This window comes from Vigna umbellata, chromosome 6 (assembly GCF_029865625.1).
Source record: "Vigna umbellata cultivar VRB3 chromosome 6, Vumbellata_1.0, whole genome shotgun sequence".
Lineage (NCBI taxonomy): Eukaryota > Viridiplantae > Streptophyta > Magnoliopsida > Fabales > Fabaceae > Vigna > Vigna umbellata.
The window spans coordinates 8027172-8050439 of record NC_142170.1 but is presented as its reverse complement, the minus strand read 5'-3'; the positions used below and the strand labels follow the sequence as shown (position 1 = coordinate 8050439).

The 23268-nt window shown below is 31.1% G+C and overlaps 1 protein-coding gene across 1 annotated transcript; it reads right to left on the bottom strand.

Annotated features, from left to right (window-relative positions):
* Nucleotides 1-17025: 17025 nt before the first annotated feature.
* On the bottom strand, nt 17026-17821 carry LOC148196714 (large ribosomal subunit protein eL37x-like). The gene is made up of 4 exons (XM_088092347.1): nt 17707-17821; nt 17491-17626; nt 17320-17421; nt 17026-17240 (listed from the first exon to the last, which is right to left on the bottom strand). Exons 1-4 carry the CDS (start codon nt 17707-17709, stop codon nt 17194-17196), a joined length of 288 nt encoding a protein of 95 aa, XP_087948473.1. The 5' UTR covers nt 17710-17821; the 3' UTR covers nt 17026-17193.
* Nucleotides 17822-23268: the final 5447 nt, after the last annotated feature.

Genomic DNA, 23268 nt, shown 5'->3' with positions numbered 1-23268 from the left:
CCACTCGCAACTTTTCCCAACTTGTTCTACCAATTTATTACCGATAAATTTAATGCTCATAAACTTTAACATCCTTACATGGTCATGCGCGCTACTTGCATATCGATTGCAGAATCCTTCATCCTTGCACTGTGTTTCGGGTAAACGACAAGTTTTCACATTAATTAACTTATCTTGGACCTCCTAACATTATAATAACATTTAATAACTTTTTATCAGTTCAAGTACACGTGAAAGTTTTTTTTTAAGATCAAAAACTGTGGATAATCCATTGATTAAGGTGTGAATCCCTAATCCCCCACTGTAACACCATATGGGTAGAATTATAAAAATAATGAAAAAAAATAATTGTAAACAAGAAAGGCAACTTGTTAGCTCGTGTGGATGGAATTGTGATAATTCATTACAAACTAATATTTTATGGTAGAAAAAGAGGTAAATCAACAAGCAATAAATAAGAAGATTTTTTGATAGGTAAACGAGTGTAAATTTTATTTTTTAAATTATTATATAAAGCTAGTTTAAATTTAAAATTTATATTTTATCATGATATCAAAATTACGAATTAAAGTCTATTTTAATAAAATTTATTGTTTGTTATTGTATTATTAATTGTCGAATTATTTGTTTGGTCAAAATTAAAAATAAAATAATTTTATAGTATATAATTTTTTTTATAAACTAATTTTATAAGATTAAACTAAGTTTAAAATTTTATTTTTTGTAAAAGAAATATACAAATTCAATGTTTATTAGAACAAATTTTATTAATCGGAAATGTTAATTGAAGGTGTGATAAGAATCTCGTATCTTGTACTTAAAGTGAAACAAGGCTCATTAAAACGAAGAAAAAGAAAAAGTAATGTAAGGCATCTGCTAAAGAACATGAAAGCAACAGAATGTAAACTTCATCTTTTGCAAGCAATTGGAAGGCAAAGATGATATCAAACACTTTACTTCCTTTTCGCTTTAAATATTCTTTTTCTCTTTATTTTCTGGTCCGATCTCAACTTTTACTCCTAAAACTTAAAAGACTTAATTTTAGGCTGATGAGATTCTACTGGTTATAAACAAAGGTAAAACATTAATCTAGTTATTAAGTGTGTGAGATTCTAATAATTTAGTTCTTGAAAGAATAACAAAAATTAATTTAATTTGTTCAATTTGTAAAAAAAATGGTTTATAGTATTATAATTTATTAATAATTAATTTTAATTTTATTATCGAATTGACCTTTAAAAATATATTTTAATGACAAAATAATATTAGTAAACTTAATCATTGGACATAATTGCAAAAACATTATACATTTATGGACTAAATTAAAAGTGTTTCATCTATTTAAAAACTAATCGACTATTTATCCTATAAAAAAATTCACAAGTTGTTTGAAAATTTAGGAAGAATCCGTAATATAGAAATTAGGTATATTAATGGGAGGAAAACAAACGTATAATTTCCCAATCAATCAATGAAAAATATTTTAAAATTAACTGTTTGTTCATTACAAAAATCTGTCATATATAAAACTTTACACTAAGGATTTTCAAGATTTGGATCAATGTATACTCATATCAAATTAAGAAGAATACGTATTTAATCAAGAGAAATTTTTTTAAATATTATAAATAACCAAAAATTGTAATATATATATATATATATATATATATATATATATATATATATATATATATATATTGATATCCAAATTTATTATTTTATTTACAACTTTTGTAAGTTGAGACTTTGCTGTTTTTTTTTTTCTATTTGTTGTATCAGATATATTAAAAAAATTAATGTATTTTAAAGATATAATAAAAAAACATAAAAAAATCAACTTTTGTTTATATGAGCTTCAAAATGTTATTGTAAGCATACTCATTCCTTGATAAAGAAGACGACGACAACAAGAATATCAACGTTAACATCTCAAATAGAAATACCCAAAAGAAAATTAGCCAAACCTAAAATTTAAAAAATCTTTGTTTTGAAATAGAATGATTTTTCAAATGATTTAATTTTTTATGATATAAGATGAATTTATGACATACGATGATAGGGAAGTGTGCCTTACAATTAATTACCATCACAGTGATTATTGCAAAGAAAAAAAAAAGTTTAAGAAAGCATACCTTGATTATGTAACCTTAAAGGTAAAAACCTTGTAAGTTAATTAAGGTTGTAACTCAGTATTAATTGTTGCTCGTTTACACTACAGTAGAATTTGTGATTCTACAGTATTTTGGCCTTCTTCTGAGTTATTGCTACATTAAAGATTTAGCCTCACTTGCACGTTACTCAAATCCATTGACCCAAACTCAAATAGTATAGCTACTATGTAAAAATATCTTCTTTATACTTTACAAAGGACCCTAAAATCGTACCAAATTAATGTAATGTAAGAACAGCAACTCAATTTCTACGAATTCTATAAATGTCACGTTCACTTCGAAACTTTCAATTTAGGCTACTCTGCTAATTATTAATTACATTGCTTTTTTAATGGTAATTAACATCTATTTCTGTTGCTTGAATAAAATTATTTTTTTTTAAATTTGAATTCAATGTAGAAAATAATAATGCCAAACATTTATTTCAAGTTTTAGAATTTCATTAACATTGAAATATAACTTAGTAACTTTTAATAGAAAACTAATCAACTATTGGTTCGATTAGATAGCTCTCGGATGACTTTTTGTATTAAAATTCTTATTTGTTGACTAAAATCTAAGTGATACTATATAATTAATTAACAAAAAAATCGCTATCAACAATTTCAAATATCATTTTGAATGTTCACTAATGTGGACGGAAAGCAATTTGCACATTTTGGACTGCCACTGCCAAACCAAGGTACACTCATTATAAAAGCCTGCAATAAATTCAACATTGTCTAGATTGGCAAGAATGGACAACTAAAATAATAATAATAAAAAATAATAATAATAATAATAAAATAGTTGCATTATTGGAATGGAGTAGATTTAAATTTGATAAACTATGCATCAATCGATAACGCATCTCTAACTCGAAGTATTTGTATTTATAATGTAACATCCAATTTAGTAATATAAACTACTAAAATAAACCTTATATTAACAATGATATAACAAAACTACATATCTTTCAAAGAATAAAATTTTTCACCTGAAGAATAAGAGTAGAACCTACTCTGCAAGCTTCACTCTCAACCTCCCGCTAAGTCAACTGAAAGATTGTATCCCTAAGCTCATACCATTAAGGTGATCATCGCAATAGAAAAATCACAAACAAAGACAGACCACAGAAAATACAAGGGTAAGCTAGTTTACAATTGAGAAACAATATATATATATATATATATATATATATATATATATATATATATATATATATATATATATATATAAACTCATTTAAAACATGTTATATACAACCACATATCACTACACAATCATCAAACCCTTTATGCAAAACACTTATTATGAATGGATTGTCTGGACTTAGAATGATTGTCGAGCTATGGCGGGTCGTGCACTCGTAGTGACTTCTACTGCTTTGCAAAGCCATTGTCAATGGGTTTCACCCTACCACACTCACGAGGTTAGTCCGTTATCACTCACCTTGGATCATACTGGAAGCACCCAAGACTAGGACCTCCTGCTACTCCTCACGACATGGATCAATCCTCTCTACTTGAGAATGAAAGACCATTGGAGTTTCAAGGTAACCCCCAAGACTGAGCTCCTGCATTCATTCTAAACATACTTGAATCTCAATAAGAGAATTCACTTTGGATCACAACATAGGGCACCACCATATAATCTCTCCGTGAGGATCATGGAATTACGTCCATCAACCATACTTTGAAATCACATACTTTCACTTTACAACATAACTCGTGACAATAACCAATTATGTAATGTAAGACAAACTTAAACATATTTCATATTGCACTCAACAATTCATTTAAAACAACTTAAGACTAAAAGAAAAGAGTGAACTAAACCTGGATCATTCGCACAGCGCACACATTCGCAGAGCGAATCTAAAAGTTTCTTGCACAGCGACCCAACTTGTTGTGTGAATCCTCAAACAGAGACCCACTCCTCATAATCATTCGCACAACAATTAAACTCGTTATGCTAATAAACTCCTAATTGAATCAGACCCTAAATTTCTCGCATAGCGCCCCAATTCGCCATGTGGATCATCAAACAAAGAACAACCCTCTCAAACCATTCTCACAACGCGTCTATTTGCTGTGCGAATGCCCTGGCAGAGAGCATCTGCAGAATTATACAACTCAAACCCCAATTACCAATTCTATCTATTTTCCCAACTTCTAACACCTCTAGATTATTTTATATACCTAATTAGACTTGACTAAGTGATTCTAAACCTTCATAACATCAATCTAAAGTGTTTATGAACCAATTTCTACCCCAAAACTTACAATTCAACAACCTAAGGACTCAATTCATGATTTATCACTTTTGACACATTTTTCAGCAAGGTAAGACTTCAAACAAGTCACAATTGACTTAATTAAACTATTACAACTGACCATTTGAACCTCTATCCCCTAATTCTCATTTTCAGTACTCCATTTCCTCAAAATGAAATCTAAACCAAGTATAACTCTACCTTATCTATCATTACACCTTTTCCCCACAAATTCATCCATTTTAAACATCTTAACCACTCACCACACACTCAAAACAGACTTCACATACTTCAAACCAGTTCACAAGACTTCTCTCACAATTTTCACTTCCTAAGACCTCATTTTTAACCAAAAACCTATAACCAAGATTAACACTTGCTTCCAAATAATTCCATCATTAAACTTCACTTTATCAATACACAATCCAACATCAAAACACATATAACGGATTCCACATAGCATACATATATCATCATCACACAAAACATCCACCACATAATTGATTTCTATACTTCCAAATCATAGAACATAATTTTACTCAAATATTTCAATATTCATACATTCTCTAACATGCACAATTAACATAAATTAAAGAAACTCTAGCTTCCCTTACCTCTGGTCAACAACACAGCTCAACGCAACTCCAACATATGCTTGCACCGCAAGGCAACTCTAGAAAACCCTACAAATCACCAATTGGTGATAGAAAATCAACCTTAGAACCTAATTTTAGCTAAGAATTGAAGAGAAAAGCTAATAGATACATGCAAACAAAATTCGTCGCATGATCATAGTTCAAGAACGTATGGAGGAAAAAGAGGAAACAACTTACTGGCTCAAAACAAGAAATTGATCGGTAGAGATTGTTGCCCTTGACGCAAGGATCGTCTAGGCAGTTCCTGATCGTCGAACAGATGATCCAAGAGTGAGAAAGGTTAGAAAAATGGTAAAGAACTCTAGAAAAGTAGCTTTTAGAGAATGGTACGTTTTAAAATAATGAAACTTGTTTATAACAAAACTATTTATAATAAAATTATTTAATATTAAAATAATCGAGTCTCACTATTTTTAGACTACCATCACCTCTAAAATACTATTTTATGAGGTTTCACATATAATATTTTCAATAATTTTAAAACATGTATAACAATAATAATATTTAATTAATGATTTCTTTTTTCTTCTTTGTCCATAGCCCAGTCACACCACGCATGCAACAGGCAAGTTTACAATCAAGTTCGCAACTTGCCATGCCGGTGACGCCACTTTTCAAACATTTACGCACTTTTTGTTTTCTTTTTTTTTTTAATCACCAACTAGATTATTATTTTTTTCTCTAGAGACTAATCTTTTATGTTATTTTGTTTTCATGATTTTGATAAAAAAAATCTTAAACTACTGTTATATAATAAGAAAGAGTATAAAAAGTTATATTTAAATTGTATTTTAATCGAATACAATGCATTCTTTATTGTATTTTGAATAATTTTAATTGCTTTAATTCATATATATATCTCAATCGATGGTTATTGTTTTATAATAAGCATGGTTACAAGTTTTATTTACCCTCAAACCAAACTGATTATTTTTTTTAAATAGTTATACATACAAATAAAACTCATTAATCCAAATATTATAGAAAAAATTTAAGAGGGAAAAAAAGAAAGTATGAATTTGTTAAAAAATATAGAAGATAATAAAAGTAAGTGAGAAAGTGGAAGGTATCTGAGTAAGTAATGAAGCTGCATGCATTCGTTTTGATGGGGTTGTGAAAGGTATGAGTGATTCTCCCTGCACCTCACGGTCTTCTTCCTGCACCTCCAAAACATATTTTAATTCCAATGATACCCTTCACAGAGAAACCGCATTTCGAACTGCGACAATTTCCTCCTGCACACCGCATTTCGAACTGCGGCAACTTCCTCCTGCACCTCCAAAAGCGAAAAGCACAAACCCACCGCATTTCGATCTGCGGCTGAGACAAACCGCACTTCGAAGTGCGTTAGATTTTTAGGGTTTAGTTTTTTAATTTTTTTATTAGGTTAGTATATATTTATTTTATTAGGTTTTATTTTTATTAGGTTAGTATAATAAATTTAATTTTTTATGTTAGTTGTTAAATAAAATGTTTTGTTTTAATATATTTTGAATTATTTTATTTGTTTGTTAAATTTTGTTGAATTTGTTATTTTTCAACATATTATTTTTTTCTTAATATATTATTTATTATGTATTTAATTTTATTTAAGTTTTTTAATTTTTTATGAAATTGAAATAATTATTAAATTGTTTATTGAATTAAATAATAATTATTATATGTAATGTTAAATATTATTTTGGATTTAAAGTGCAACAATTAATTAAAACGCACTTCGAAGTGCGGTTAGGAAACAATTAATTAAAATAGGAAACGCACTTCGAAGTGCGGTTAGGAAAGAAACAATTAATTAAAATAGGAAACGCACTTCGAAGTGCGGTTAGCAAAGAAACAATTAATTATAAAAAACCCACTTCGAAGTGCGGTTAGAAAAAAATTAATTAAAACGCACTTCGAAGTGCGGTATTAATTTTTAACTTTTTGTTAATAAAGGGTAAAATGGTAAAATTGGGGGTACAGAATGAAGGCAGTGAAGTGTAGGAAGAATCACTGGAAAGGTATTTCACATAAGACATTGGGTGGTGTGAGGTGATGGTGCATGCATGGTGGAAGAGACAAAAGTACAGAACAATGTGCAGTCCTAGAAAAGGACAATGGCAGTGATAGATAGATAGATAGAGGGTGAGCCTGAGCTTCAACCTCTCCACACATATTCTGAGTCTAACTAAATATGAACAATCTCTCTCTGCTCTCTCAAAAACAATCAAATCCACCTACGCAGGCTCGTGATCCAAGATACCATCATTATTATCATTCACTCATTCATTCCACCACTCTTCATATCAACCATGGATCCATACATGCAGACAAATACACCACTGCTTCAATGCAATTTATGATAACGCCATGCTTCTTCTCTATATAAACTTTCCATCACATCTTCCTCTTATTTATTGCTCCACTGACATGTATCTATCAAGCATCAAATGCACTCACATAAATAAATTAAATAATACAATATCCTCTCATTTCTTCACATCACAAGATGCTCCTCTTCTGTTATTTTTACATTTATATAAGGGCTTTTACCAGTATCACAATTGCATGGCTGACAATTGATGGTGACCAAATCGATCCCTTTTACCAGCATCACATGAAAATGAAGCACAGCCTAGCAAAAGGAAAGGAAAAATCCAACAAGGGCAGAACAAAAATCCAATGAGAAAAATCATTGGTCTTCGCAATACTCACTGATGCAAGAACATCTGCACATGTGTTATAACAATCTACATCCCAATGCAACGTGTTGGTGTACCCTAATGGATTGATTGCGCATGGCTCAGAGGACAATCAAAGGGTGTGTCCCACTTGTAAATGTGACCACGGCCCCCCAAACTGTTCACATGTTAAACTTTTGCATTTTGTTTCAAATTCAAAAAATGTAAAACTAGTAGCATTGTAAAATCTTTCGCAATATTAAAACGGTTCCCATCTTTTGGAGTGGGAAGCAAGATTGCAACTTGACCTTCAGTTCAGCCCAACATTCACCAATAAATTCCATCACTCGCCATTTTCTACATACTATATATAGCTGCATTTCGAAACCAATTTCTATTCTTCGAAAGCTAACCTAAATTTTAAATATGAATCGTACAACATGGTCCACCGTTTCCTTTAACATCAAGATAAAACCGCTCTTGTCTTTTCATGGGAAAAAGAACAGCAGCAGTTCACAAAGGAAGGTAGCAGATCTGACAACGTTAAATATAACCGAGACAAGGATAGTAACATTGCTTTACGAAGGAAAGGGGCAGAAAGCTCTGTTCTGTAAATTACACTGTATATGTTTTTTTTTTTTCTCTTTGTACTTCATTTTGGATAGACTTTCGTATTTCTTTTTAATTTTTTACCATGACTCCTTCTTACAAAACCTCTGCATAAAGTGATAGGAATTTTACATGGTTAGTCTCACAATAATTTTTATGCTACATGTAATTATAAAAATCAGTCAAAACATAAGTACATAGCAGTATCCTAAACCCTAATAAAGAATTGAGATTTGTTTCAAATATACAGGTCCAAAATGGGATGTACGATATACTGTTAGCATTAGGTCAGAGGTAAAGAATGAGGAGAGAAAGGAAAAAGGGAAAAAGTTAAAGCACTGAGAAGGAGGAGACAAAATTGCAGTGAATAATGGTTGTAATTCTGAAACCCTAGATGGTTAAGTTCAATAGAAGAGGCTTTTTTCTATGTTTTCCTGAAGCTCCCAATCATTCCAAAGGTGGGTCCAGTAACATCTTTTCTTTAAACTCGTGATTATGACTTTGGCAAGTTGAGCAAAGGAGGGTGTCACTGTCAAGAATCTCAACCATGAAATTGGTTTGGTACTTTATCTGTTTGGGAGGAACTATACTTTTCCAACATTCTTTTTAATCAGTTCCTTTTCAAAAAAATAAAAAAATAAAGGTATAAACACAGACCCTTTTGAGACCTTTATTTAATTTTTTTAAGGGTAGCAAAACTTTCGGAAAAAGGCACCAATTACAAGTTAAAATAATGCCTAGCTAGTGATGGAGGGAAAGAATCAGCAGCTTATCATTATGTGTCAACTGGAATTTGCCTCGACCTTTTTTGGTACAAAATTTGCCTGAACTTTTGTTTGTAGATTGTTCTTTCCATTATTTCTTATATGTTTTGTAGATTTCTATACACAATGTGTTGTGTGAGCAAAGCAAGGCCTGTCAATTTTGGTCTTCCAGGTACATACATTTGATTGATTATTTTGTCCCATTTTTGTGTGTGAGGTCACTGCTTAGACCATCAAGGCATCCACTTACTCTGATTTTTATTTCCAGTGATTGTGAGAGTATGTGATAAATGAAAATGGATCCCCACTCATCTTCCATCTCTATCTGTCAACATCCATGGAGCTGTATGTATAATTAATAACAACCACATCAGACAAACAATCTCACTCATAGAAAACATACTCATCCAAATTTACTCTATTATTAGTTGATTTAAAATTTACAGCAAGGCTCAACATGTCTGTCTATACAGTTCTATACAGTTCTGATTTTTGAACTCCCTCTTGTTGAAAACTAACAAATACAGATTAATTATATGTATATTAACTAATTGATCAATTCAAAACAGATTGAGAAAGCAAATTTACATATAAAAACTTAGAATCTGATAGTAAAATCAATGTGTGGCACTGCACCTAGTTGGCATGAAAGCAGATGATGGAATAATGCATATTTTGGGTGTGTGTGAGTGTGAGAGAGAAAACGACAGTGTAGTAAGTGGGAGTTGTAATTGGTTATGGTTTACCCTAAAGGAAATTATACATACAAGTTGCCAATAGTTGGAAAAGGGAGTTATACTTTAAGGACCACGAAAAAGTTTTGGCAACTGTAGAAGCAAGTATAAAGTTAAGATGCCTCTCTCTTTCTTCCTTTCATGTACATATCTTCTATCTGTGTTCTTGTTTTTCCACCACTTTCTTTGCCCAATAAATTCATTTCATAGTCTATTTACTCAGAATTTGATTGGCAAAGTGGCCATAATTAAATTAATTTGAAGTTATCCAACTAATAACTTAGTCTTTTCGTTTAAGATAAAAGTAAAGTTAACAAAAGTATAATTATTAGTAATTCAATTACATATGAAACCATGATGAACTATTTACTTTAGGACAACACTGATTTGGATATATTACTTTTGTTAAACTACACTTTTATAACATACATACAAATGAGTTGTTGGTTCAATTTCGCAATCACAATGTGAAAAAGTAAAATCGATAGTTTGGTCATTTAATTTTACATTTTCACGAAAGCATATTCTATATTTTTTTAATTTCATTTTAGTATTTTATTTGCATTTTAGTTTTCAATTTAATTAATAATTTTTATTCAATAGCAGACAGTGCCACAAATTGTAACATCTTTAGTCATTTGAACCGATTATTTGACAAAAAATTACTAAACTGAAACTAAACGGAGAGATAAATAATTAACATGCAACAAAAGAATAGTTAAAACGCAAACAACATAATATAAAGTTTTTAAAAACTAAGTATTAAGTTTGCTATTAATAATTAATAATGGAAGGATAAGTTTTAAATCACGATCACAAATGCACCTTGAAGAAAATCCTCTTTCTTTCTTATTTTCCACCATCACATAAAAATCTTTATCAATAAATAACTTGCAGGTAATTTCTTACTCTACCCCGTGTTTTTTTTCCTGCACTCTCATATTTTTTAAATCCAATTATATCCTTATTGAAATTATAATTTTAAATTGTATAGTTCTTAGATATTTCAGATTACACAATCTGTAATACAAATTTATATTTGGTATTGCATAATCAATAATACAAATTTTGAAATCAATTTAGAATTTAAATTACATTTTTGAATTGTAGAATTTGTAATATAAATTTACATTTGAGATTCAACAATTCATAACTCAAGTTTGAAAAATAATCTGAAATGAAAAGTACATTCTGAATTATCTAACTTGTAAAGCAAATTTATAGAAATGTCATGTAATATAAGTTTAGATTTTGAATTGTACAATCTATAAATTTGAAAAACAATTCAGAATGCAAATACATTATGAATTGTATAGTTCGTAATGCAAATTTATACAAATTTATATTTCGAATTATATAGTTAGTAATATAAATTAAAAAGATAATTCAAGATTCAAAATACAAAGATGGTATAATCTAAATAAATTTACATTATGAATTATATAATATGTAATTCAAGTTTATATTCCGGATCACATAATCTGTAATACAAATTTTAAGACAACACGGAGTACAATTTTTTTAAATAAGGAGTAACTAAATCATTTCATTAAGACTAGGGATGAAGGAAGAAAACGTGGGAGGTGCAGAATGAAATTTCCTAATTTGCATTCCTTCATAAGATTGGATCCTTTAAGGTATCGGGTGTTGCTCCCTCCACCACCACCACTTCTCCTTCCACCTCCCCAACCTTTTGCAAAAAAATTTTAATTACAAAAATAATCTTTTTTACTTTTAACCCTATTTATTTACTTTAAACTCAAACCCTATCTTTTTATCCATTTTTACTTTTCACTCAGCCCCACCTCCCAACTCTCCTTCTTTCTCTTTTCAGTTCTCACCCCCCCCCCCCCCCCCCCCCCCCCCCCCCCCCCCCCCCCCCCCCCCCCCCCCCCCCCCCCCCCCCCCCCCCCCCCCCCCCCCCCCCCCCCCCCCCCCCCCCCCCCCCCCCCCCCCCCCCCCCCCCCCCCCCCCCCCCCCCCCCCCCCCCCCCCCCCCCCCCCCCCCCCCCCCCCCCCCCCCCCCCCCCGCAAATTATATATTTCATATAATTAAACTAATAAATAATTTTTTATATAATTATAAAATTGTTAAAGAATACAAAAATCATATATAAAAAATATTATTATACAAAAACATTAAAACAAAAATCTAATTATATATAACTGCAAAATACAAAGAAAAATGTAAATATAAACTAATAACAATAAAGATCTTCAAACATACATTATTAAAATACATCAAAAATATATTCAAAAATAATACGTCAAAACATATAAATTACACTACTAAAATATCTCCAAAATTAATATAAAAAATAAACTAATAAAAATAAACTGGAAAATAAACATGTAACTTTAAACGGATGTGAGTATCCGTCAACGGATGTCAACATCCGTTTAAGGCAAAGCGGATATCGACATTCGTTTTTCCTTAAACGGATGTTGACATCCGCTGAGGGATGTTTACATTCGTTTAAAGATTATACGCTTATTTTTTTAGGATTTATTACGCACATTCACGACGAATCCTTCAAGCACCACCACACACTGATGTTGGCACGGCTAATCAATTGCTTCCACCACCACTTGCAATCTCTCACTAAGCACACCAGCTAATGAAAGTTCACCACACTCTGATACCACAATTCTATCACAATTAAAGAATGAGAGGAAGAAGTGAAACGTGAAAAAGAGCACAATGAAACAATGAGGGGACGAACGATAAAGAGGAAGAAGAGTTGCCGCTGCATACATGTAGAGGATTGGAGTGAGTAAAGGTTAAAAAATATTAATCCTAAAATTTTACTAAGGATAAAATAGGAATGAAAAAATAAAGAGAGGAGTAAAACAGAAATGGGGTGGTGGAGAAAGAAGGGGTGGTGGTGAAGGGAGCAACACCCTAAGATCTCTTGTTTATGGGCTGTTAGTTGTCTGGATGGATAACTTTAACAAGCAACTACATTGGGCCTTGAGGCCGAACATGTGCATAATTAATCCATAGAAAATAATATGGGTGTTGCTCCCTCTACCTCCACAGCCTTCTCCCTCCACCTCCCTAATTATCTTTAATTCCAATTATATCCTTAAAGTTAAAATTTTTTATTTTTATTATTTTAATATTTTAATATTTAAATATAAACTAATATAAATATACATTATTAAAATACATTAAAAAGATATTCAAAAATAATAAATCAAAATATTAAAATATCTAATAAAATAATAACAGAAACATAAAATTAAAACAAAGCTTAAACGGATGACATCCTTCAACGGATGTCAACATCCGTTTAAGGCGAAACGGATGTCGACATCCGTTTTGCCTTAAACGGATGTTGACATCCGTTGAAGGATGTCATCCGTTTAGGCTTCGTTTTCATTTTACGTTTTAGGGTTAAAGGATTATTGGAAAGATTATTGGAAGGATTATTGGAAGGGTTTAGGGTTTAGGGTTTAGAATTATTGGAAGGATTATGACTACGTACCTGGAGAGGAACCACGACAAGCACATTACACCACAAACGCACTGCACCACGTACTGCACCGAAAGCAAGAGGAAGATTGCTTGATAATTCTTTTCACGATCACTGAGCTTTGCAGAAAAATATTTTACTCATACAAGGAACTATGTAGGTTATCAGTGAAATATGTTATAAATGAGTAAAATTAAAAAACAATAATTCTAAAAATAAAATTTTACTGAGGGGCAAAATAGTAAAGGAGAGGTAGAGGGAGAAGGCTGTGGTGGTGGAGGGAGCAACACCCAAATAATATAACATTAACATTGTACTATATAGTATATTCCTTTATATCATAATTTTTATTAGCTAAAATTCATGAAAATTTTGGTTATAGAACTTCATCTATAGAGTTATTCTAGAATATTTAATTCGTGTGGGGATGTTTCCAAAAATTAATCCCCAATAACAGTAAATACGGTTTAGAAAGTTTGCTCTGAAAATTCAATTTTAAAAAATTAATTTCAAAATATGTATTAGTTACTTTTACAAATGACAAAGTGATTACATTGAAAAATAAAAGGGATGCACGGATAAATTTGTAAAGGTGCACCAGGTAAAAGTCGATTTATTAATGGAATCGCTATATAATTGGACTGAAGAAAACAAAAGAAAATACCAAATGTCAAATATAAGAGTGTTGCTCCCTCCACTACCATCAAATGTTCTCGGCACCACTTCATATCTAATTTGTTCTTATAAAACGGATGTCAACATCCGTTTCGCCTTCAACGCATGTAGACATCCGTTTACATATTTTATATTTTATTTTATTTTTTTATTTAAAAAAAAAAAGAAAACTTCAACCGATGTGACACATCCGTTTAATAGTTTTTTTTAAAAAATAATTATTAGTTAAATAATAATACATAAATTAAATTAATAATAATTATTTTATTAAATAAAATAATATTAATTTAAAAATAATTAAGTAATAATTTTAAAAAAATTAAATAATATTTATATATTAATTTAAAATACAATAAAAAAAAACTAAAAACTAAAAAGAAAAAAAAACTTCAACGGCAACATTCGATGTAGCACAACCGTTTTAATAAATTTTTAAAAAATATTTTAATTATTATTTAAATAATAATACATAAATTAAATTAATAATTATTATTTTATAAAATAAAATAAAATTAATTTATAAATAATTAAATAATAATTTTCAAAAAAATTAAATAATATTTATATATTAATTTAAAATACAATAAATTAAAAAACTAAAAGCTACAAAAAAAACTTAAAAGATGTCACCACATCCGTTTTAATAGATTTGTAAAAAATATTTTAATTATTATTTAAATAATAATACATAAATTAAATTAATAATTATTATTTTATTAAATAAAATAAAATTAATTTATAAATAATTAAGTAATAATTTTAAAAAAATTAAATAATATTATATATTAATTTAAAATATAATATATTGAAAAACTAAAAACTAAAAAAAAAACAAAAACCTCAACGGATATGGCACATCCGTTGAAGAATTTTCTTCAACGGATGACATCCATTTAAGAAAAATGGTGGGAGTGTAGGATATTTTAAAATATAAAAGATAATTTTGAAATTTTAAAAAGATGTGGTAGTGCAGGGAGCAATGTGAGGTGGTGTAGAGAGTAACCCTCGAAATATAATGTACACGCATATAGATGACACTTTCTTCGTTCATCTATTTCTTTCTGCACCCCATATAGAAAGACATCCCACTTTTTCCTTCTCAGTGTTTTTAATTTGAAAGTGAAGAATAACTTTTGAAAATGGCTTCTAGAGTGTACGACATGCAAATAGTTTTTTTCTCAAAAAAATGGCTTTCGAAATGGTGAATCTCAAAGAATAAATAACTTCTGAATTGATGCAATTCAAAAGCAAAACTTTATTAAGAAAAAATTAAATTACAAATTAAACATTTCGGAAGTTATTTTGGACAACTTTTGGCTTTTAGATTTCAAAAATTTCTTTAAGCAAAAATAAAATGGCGTACGGATTTTACAAAATCGGAGTTTTTCAAAATGGGGATTTTATTTAATATAGGAATGTAGGGAGAAATATAGGGAGGTGTTGGGCACTTGGGCTTAACGTCAAGAAGGGGATAAATTCAAATTTCATAATTATTTATTTGGGACATGAGCTATTACAACACCGTTAAAATGAATTTGAAAAATGAGACAAAAGTGAAAAATTTTAAATTGGAAAACGAAAATGAAAACATCATCCTAATAGTTTTGAAATTACTTTTGGAATGTGAAAATGTAGGAAGAAATGTGTGGAGACGCAGAAAAACTAACTGAAATTTCTTTCAATGCACAGTATCATTTGCGTGGCTCGTTAGAATGCTATGTTAGCAACCATTTACATAGCCTTGGATAAAATATAAAAGTCGTGACAGCTGATTAATTAGTCATAACAAACCGCGAATATTTTCTTCTAAACTTCATTAAATTTATAAAGCTACAGAATCTATATATTGCCACTTCTGTAGCATGTCACTAAAAATTTAATGTGCAAGGATATAGGAAAAATTGGAGATATTTGTAATATTTGTAAAAGCATGATAATTCGAAATTCGAACAATTCAGATATGATATGCTCACATAACTTGAATGTTTAAATAAGTACAATTGTCTAGGCATAACTTTAGGAAGGCAAAACTCGGATCCCTTAACACTGTTATTTTTATACTTTCTTTAATTTAAAAGAAAAAATTGCCGTACTTTCTTTCAATTTTTATCATCAAAAAATAATATAAAATAGGAAACGAAAAAAAAAATCATCACAATATTAGAGTAAAACGACCTATTTAACATCAATATTGACGATGGTCGTAAAAAACCTAATAATCCCTTATACGGTAAGCGTAGTTTGGTAAGGAAATACAGAAAAGACATGAGGTAATCCCATCTTTAGACGTTTATCATCTTTATTTCAGGAAATTATGAATGAAAACTACAATTTTATAGGAAAGAGAATGTCAAACAATGAATATTAAAAAAGTTGAGTACAAATATTTCAAGAAAAGGATAGAGAGACGAATTTAAAAAGAAAATAATGCTTGTTGGTTATGGTGGACATGATGCCATAATTATCAAGTCAAGCAACCCATAAAATTTAGTAATAATGCATTTTCCTTAATTGTGTCCAACAAGACTTGTCAAGAGTAAACTTTTCAATAGAGAAGCAAAAATAACAAATATCCCTATAACTAAGGCAAATATTTCTTTTTTTGAGTCATCTTGACTATCACTTATCATTACATTATATATATCGCAAAATTGAATATTCTCATACTCTTCTTCTATGAAGGAAACATTACCAGGACAGAAAGTTGCAAAGAATTTTGAACATTCATGGTTTTGTCATTTCCCACCCGAATTATCAGGTGCGACATGTCTTGCATTTCTTCATTGTTGAAATTATTCTAGCTGGCTTGGATGGCAAGCCTATTCAAATAACATAAAACCCCAAACCAATAAACTAATAATGTATATTCTACTCTAAAATTCTAAAATTCTCCTGTAGTATGCAAAATATAAGTCAGTGCTGTAATGCAAACTATCTTATTAGCCTTGTTAGCATAAAATAATTAATTTTGCCAACAACAAATTCAAAATTAAGGCCTGAATTGAAAACTAAAGTATAGACGTAAAATAACTATCAAATCAAAATCTCCTTACCATAATCAAGTTGAAATACAAATCCATATATATGAAATGAGATCAAAACGACAGAAATATTGTTTCTCAGGGTTTCGAACAACATGGAAGCCTAAAAACTCCTACAATTCACTGATCCAGAAAAATTGCTACCTTCGACAGCTTAGGCAGTGGTAGCCGCTCCTCTCTTCCTGGGTGCAGCTTCGGTACCTGATTCAAAATCACAACGTTAGCAAAATCCCTAAAACAACACCCAAAATTAAACACTCAAATAATTAACCGATTATACCCTCTCTGAAGCCGCTCTTGAATCTGCGAGGCACGTGACGCAGATACCTCATTCTTCCAGTTCCAGTGGTCTTTCTCCTAATGGCCTTGACGCTCCAGTTATCTGAAACCATCGACCAATTAAGACCAAATCTTTAACACAAACCCTAAATTTAAAAAGTAAAAGAGTTACATTTTCTAGTGCGTGCTGCTGGGAAAGCACACGCAGCACAGCGACTCTTCTGGAGGTGGAAGCTGCGACGGCCGCATCTGACACAGAGGGTGTGGGTCTTGTTCCTCCTCTTACCGAAACTCCCTGTTCCCTTCCCCTGCACTCATGCAAAATCCAAACACCATCAGAATCAGATTCATATCACACCTACACAGAGTAGAAGAAAAAAGACGATACCATTGATGGTAGACGCAGAGCAGAAACCCAACTGCTGCGAAAGGAGAGAATATATATGAAACCTAATTGCTGCACTGGAGAGAATTTATGTATGGCACAGTGTGGGTTAGGGTATTTTTTTGTTTGGGCCTTCGGCCCAATTATGTAGCAAACGCAAAAAAAATAAAAAACGTGAAGTAGAAATAGAAAATATAAGAAATTTAAGTTATAAGCTATTATTAAATTCAATGACAACACATCAACTTTCTTTAATACTCACCAGAAAAACACAACAGAAAGGAAAAACTACAGAACCAGTATCTTCATCTTCACCAACAGAATCACTCCATTCATCCATTAGAACCTCCATCCCAACTCAAGCATGACACCATCATCCTCAACCTGCACTGCACAAAGCCACAGAAATAAGAACCAATCACCAAGAACAAAGACCAATTTCCAGCACCCACACACAAGCTCATATTCTACCTACACTGAACCAAAACGAAAACTCACCACTGTACCGTCCACCATCATCTTCAACCACTCAACACCAATCTCCATTTTCTGGCGGCAGGGTCGCGGCTGTGGCTGGGCTTCTGGCGGGCTAGTGTGGAGTCGTAGGGGTTGCCTGATTCTGATTTAGGTTTTGCGATGCATCTTAAAAGAAAAGGAATCGACGAAGGAGAAAGAGAGGACAAGTGTCGCCCGTCATCGGCGACGACACCGGTGGCGATCACCGCTGCCGGTGTTGGCTCTTGCTAGGGAGGAGCCTCTAATATTGGGGCTGACGCCGCAATGCCCGCGAAGATAAGAAAGAGCCACTGCGCCGGCGACGCCTCTGATGGTTGCCGGCGTTTCCGCCGACGGCGCCGACCGGAAGTGGGACGTGCGGCGATGGCTGGCTCGTGGGGATGGAGATGATGAAGAAAGAAATCCTCGTGGGTTTCAATTTTGAAGATGACCCAACGTTTTGCCCTGCACCCCACTCTTACATGATTTCACCCCCTATATTTTTATTTTCCACTTTTTCCCCTGCTTCTAATTGCGCTCCACTTTTTTACACTTAATATTTTTATAGAAAAGAAAATAGAATTATAATTTTTAAAATACCAAAATTCCCTTATCTTAGTCGAATTTTCCTTGATCCAATCATTTCAAAATATATTTATCATAAAAATTTACTTTTCATAAAAAACAATGTGATGTATAATTTGTGACATCCCAAAATATCATATACACATATAATATAATAGGATTTAGCTATTATAATATGTAAAAGCAGAGATAGAGATAATAGTATTTAAATATGTATACAGTCATCCAAAAGATATAGAGAATTAAAACGAAAATCAAACTTGAGTACAAGTTTTCAAAGTTCTCTAAAATACAAGGCTATTGAAATTTTAAAGAGACCTAAAAAGTTTTCTAAAAGTGTTGAACTATATAAAATAAAAGCTAGGAGTTTTTCAAAATAATACGTTAATCAACTAAGAACTAGTAGAGGGCCTAAGTATTAGGGACTGGGTCTTCTTCAACCTCCAAAGTTTGCTCCAATGGTACATCATTACCTACTGCTTACATCCAAAGGATTGGATGATCATCGCAAGGGAGAAGACAAACACATACAATGCAAGGGTGAGCTAGGTCTCAAACAAACATACAGATAATTTCAATTCAACCTAGCATTTCCAAGAACATCCATACACACATAAACATGTAAGTCATCATAAACATAAATATTTATTTCACAAACCTCATTAAAGCAAGCATCCCATCATGTTAAGACTCCTAGACACGTCCGGACATAGAATGTATGTAGAGCTGGGGCGGCTTGTGCACTTGTGATGGCCCCTACTGCTTTGCAAAGCCATTGCCGAGGGGTTCCATCCGACCATACACAAGGCTAGTCCGTTACTGCGGAATAGACCTTCAGTGGTAGCGCATACCCTAGGACCTCCCACCACACGCGTCAATCCTCTCTAAGTGAGAATGAAAGACCGTTGGAGTGTTAGGGATAACCCCCATATGGAAGCCTCTCACATTCATTCAATACACTAACTGATCCCACCGAGAGATCTTAATTTCATATTCAATCCGACCACTTTAAATCACATGATATTCCTCTTGGATCAATAATGTACCTCATAAACCACTTTGATTCATCAAACATAAACTTTCATAGTCATTCAAGTGCATTCTTACTATATGGTCTCATACCAAACCCATACACCATCATACAACATCAACCATGTCATAAAAACAACTCATACATTACATACTTTCACAAAACCATCACTTATTAACACAAATTTCTTTAGGACTTTTAATTTTCAATACTTAAGTAATTCAAACAGCTTGGAGACCCTCACCAATAGCTCCGGAAGGATCAAAACCCCCTAGAACGACCTAAAGAACGACCTAAAGAACGTCCAAAACGGACATCCGAAACCCCGAAAACCACCCAAAACTGTCCTGAATGATTTTCCGGCGACAATAATCGAGTATCATATGTGATAATCGATTATTTGCGAGAGTTTTGAAGATGATACAACTCTGTGACTAAAATAATCGGTTATCAAGTGAGATAATCGATTATTCTTATCAGTTTTTGACAGCAACGTGATTTTTCTGGTTTTGGTGCATCTTAGACACTTTAATGAGTTTCTAACACTCCAAACTTGATCTATATGACGACAAAAACTTGTATAACTGATTCTAATACTTCCTAATCTTATTATCTAGTGATTTAATGTTGATTTAAACTCTAAACCCTCAATTTCATGAACTTAGGTACTCAATTATGAATCTACCATTTATAAATTATTTTTAACACTTTTAACACTCCTAATGAGTCACAATTAACTTACCCAAGTTATCTAAATTGATCCTAACAGCCTGGAATACAAAATTCAGATTTTGACTACCTTAGTTCTCTTCATAGGTTATAAACTTCAATGATTCACATGGTTATTTCCTAATAAATTATTTAACAGAATTCATTTCTTCTAAGCATTCAAAATTATCACAGCATTGTATCAATACCAGTTCCTAATCATCCAATTCACAGTTCATATCAACGTCAACCAACAGTACACGATCAAATAGGCAAAATCACAAGTTTTCAGATTATCCTTAATTAAAATCCAACCCATAAACTTTACATGCACTCTATCACTATATCTACTAAATCTAACTCATGCAAATTCAAGGATTTCACAGAACAGCACAAAAACCCCAGCTTCCCTTACCTTTAGTGTAGACAACCAAGCTCAAGTAGGAATCCTAGACCACTTGCTTGCACTCCCAAAATGTTAGAATCACCTATAAATCATCAATTGATGATGGAAAACGAATCTTAGAACCAAATAGAAGCTAGATTATGGAAGAAAACGAAATGAGTTGTTTTGGAGTTGGAATAGAGAGAGTGACAAGGCAAGGAAGAAAAGAGAGAGTGCTTGAAAGAAAAGAAGGAACATTCTTCTAAAGCACAATTTAGATGTGGTTTTTTTTTTATGAGATTAAGTCTTTTTACTTTACTAATTTTGCCTATGCTGCCACGTATACACACTTTTTTGTTATATTTTATAAGGCCTTACATAATTTTTTATCAAGAATGGGGATACTAGAGAATAAGTTTTTGTTGGGTTAACTTCCAAAAAATAAAAATAAGTCTTTTAAAAAAAAACTACTTAAATCTGATTTTTCATTATGGATAAGAGTAAGGTTAATCCTATTAGTTTTAAAAGAAAAAATTATACAATTTAGGATTTATGGTAAAAAAAAACAAATTATGTGTTGCTTCGAGACTAATACCTTCTTTACACATAATTGATTTTCAAATCCAAAATCTGATTTATAACATACTATGCCTTATTTTAAGGGTTTTTTTTTTCTCTTTTTAGTGTTTGTTCAGAGCTAAGGTGATATTCATTTTAAATAATTCATAAATATAAAAAAAAATACTAAAGGAAAAGTTTTCAAAATATCAAAATCAGTTCATCTAAGCCCCGTTTTCGTTGCTCTACAAATTTCAAAATATATTTTTCATCAAGAATAAAGAAAAATGTGATCTTTAATTTTAATATGAATTAATAGGAGCGATAATATGTTCCAATATTTAATCTTCTTCAGTTTTTTCCTTAAAATTATCTTATTAAAGAAGTTATTTTAGGAAATCAAAAGAATACAAACCTAGATTCTTCTTTTAGAGTATAGATGATTTTATCATTTTATATTTTGAGTAACCATATTTTTACACTAAAATAGTTATTTAAAATTAAAACTTTATTTACAATATAAATAAAACTATATATAATAAAAATTTTAAAAAAATTATTTATATTTATATTTATAATTATTTTTAAGAAGAAAAAAACAATTTAATAAAAAAATTATTTAGTTATTATTATTATTATTATTTTATTACTTTTTGTTATCATAAAAAAATCTATTATAATATATACACTAAGTTATGGGTTTCTGTTAAAAGTTCATCCAATCATATTAAAAAAATTTAAAATTACTTTTGATTTTAAAAGTCATATTTTTAACAATTGAACTTGTTAATTTTCGACTCCCATCAATTTATACCCTTGTTCACCAAAAAAAACAAATTGAGTTGGACCAATTTTCACTGCAGATTTACATGGCCCGACAGAGTTTTGATCCAGAATTGTGCCAGAACTCAGTTTCGTGAATTTAAGTGGTTACTCGGATGATTATTTACTCATGTGCCTTTCCAACTATAAACACCTTTAAAAGAAATATATAATTCATTTTTTCTATAAAATAAGCTAACTTATACTTACATTTAAAATAAAAACTTTTAAAAACTACAAAAAAAAAATCTTGGACAAAAAATAATTTCAACTAAAGAAGGTGTATCGTATGATCTTCAGGTCAACCACACACAAGTCGGATAGTTAACTACCAGGCCAGTGGCAAATAACCATACTGGACGGTCAGACAATATGTTGAACGATCAAACAACAAATCAGATGACAAATCACCAAAACAAACGGTCTAAACATGACCGAAGTAGATCAATTTCAAAACTATATTACTTAAAGTTAAACCATGATTAGTAATGTTTTGCTTAACCTTAATCAAAATCTATTACAAAATCAGAAGTTCATCATTGACAACATGTAGGACTATTCAAGACTATAAAAGATATGAAGAATTAAGCATATCGCCTTAAGTACCCAAACCAAAAAAGTGTCCCCAACACTTATAATGTTTCACATTTACAGTTTTATTTCAATTAAACCATTGTAATATTTGACCGACGTACTCTTTCCTTCCAACAAAAATTAATCCCTAGGGAGGATTTTGGCAAATGAGGATTTAATGAGGCATATGAAGGAAGGAATAAAATCATATTTCAAGTCATTTCATGTGCACCCATCACTATAATTCCAAACAATCAAGGAAGAGTTCTGCAAAGAACCCCTACCGCATGGTTATACGTAAGCGGTCAAGAAAGAGATCTATAAATAATCCTTAACACACAGTCTAAACGTAAGCGATCAAGAAAAAGTTCTATAAAGAATCCCTAACGCACAATGTAAACGTAAGTGG

Bases quoted from the DNA above. Each gene is read 5' to 3' on its own strand.
- LOC148196714 (XM_088092347.1), bottom strand. The intron at 17,422-17,490 runs GTAACTCTTTTA...CGATGGTTTCAG, and splicing joins AGCAGCACGCACTAGAAAAT to ATAACTGGAGCGTCAAGGCC. The intron at 17,241-17,319 runs GTATAATCGGTT...ATTTTGAATCAG, and splicing joins CAAGAGCGGCTTCAGAGAGG to GTACCGAAGCTGCACCCAGG.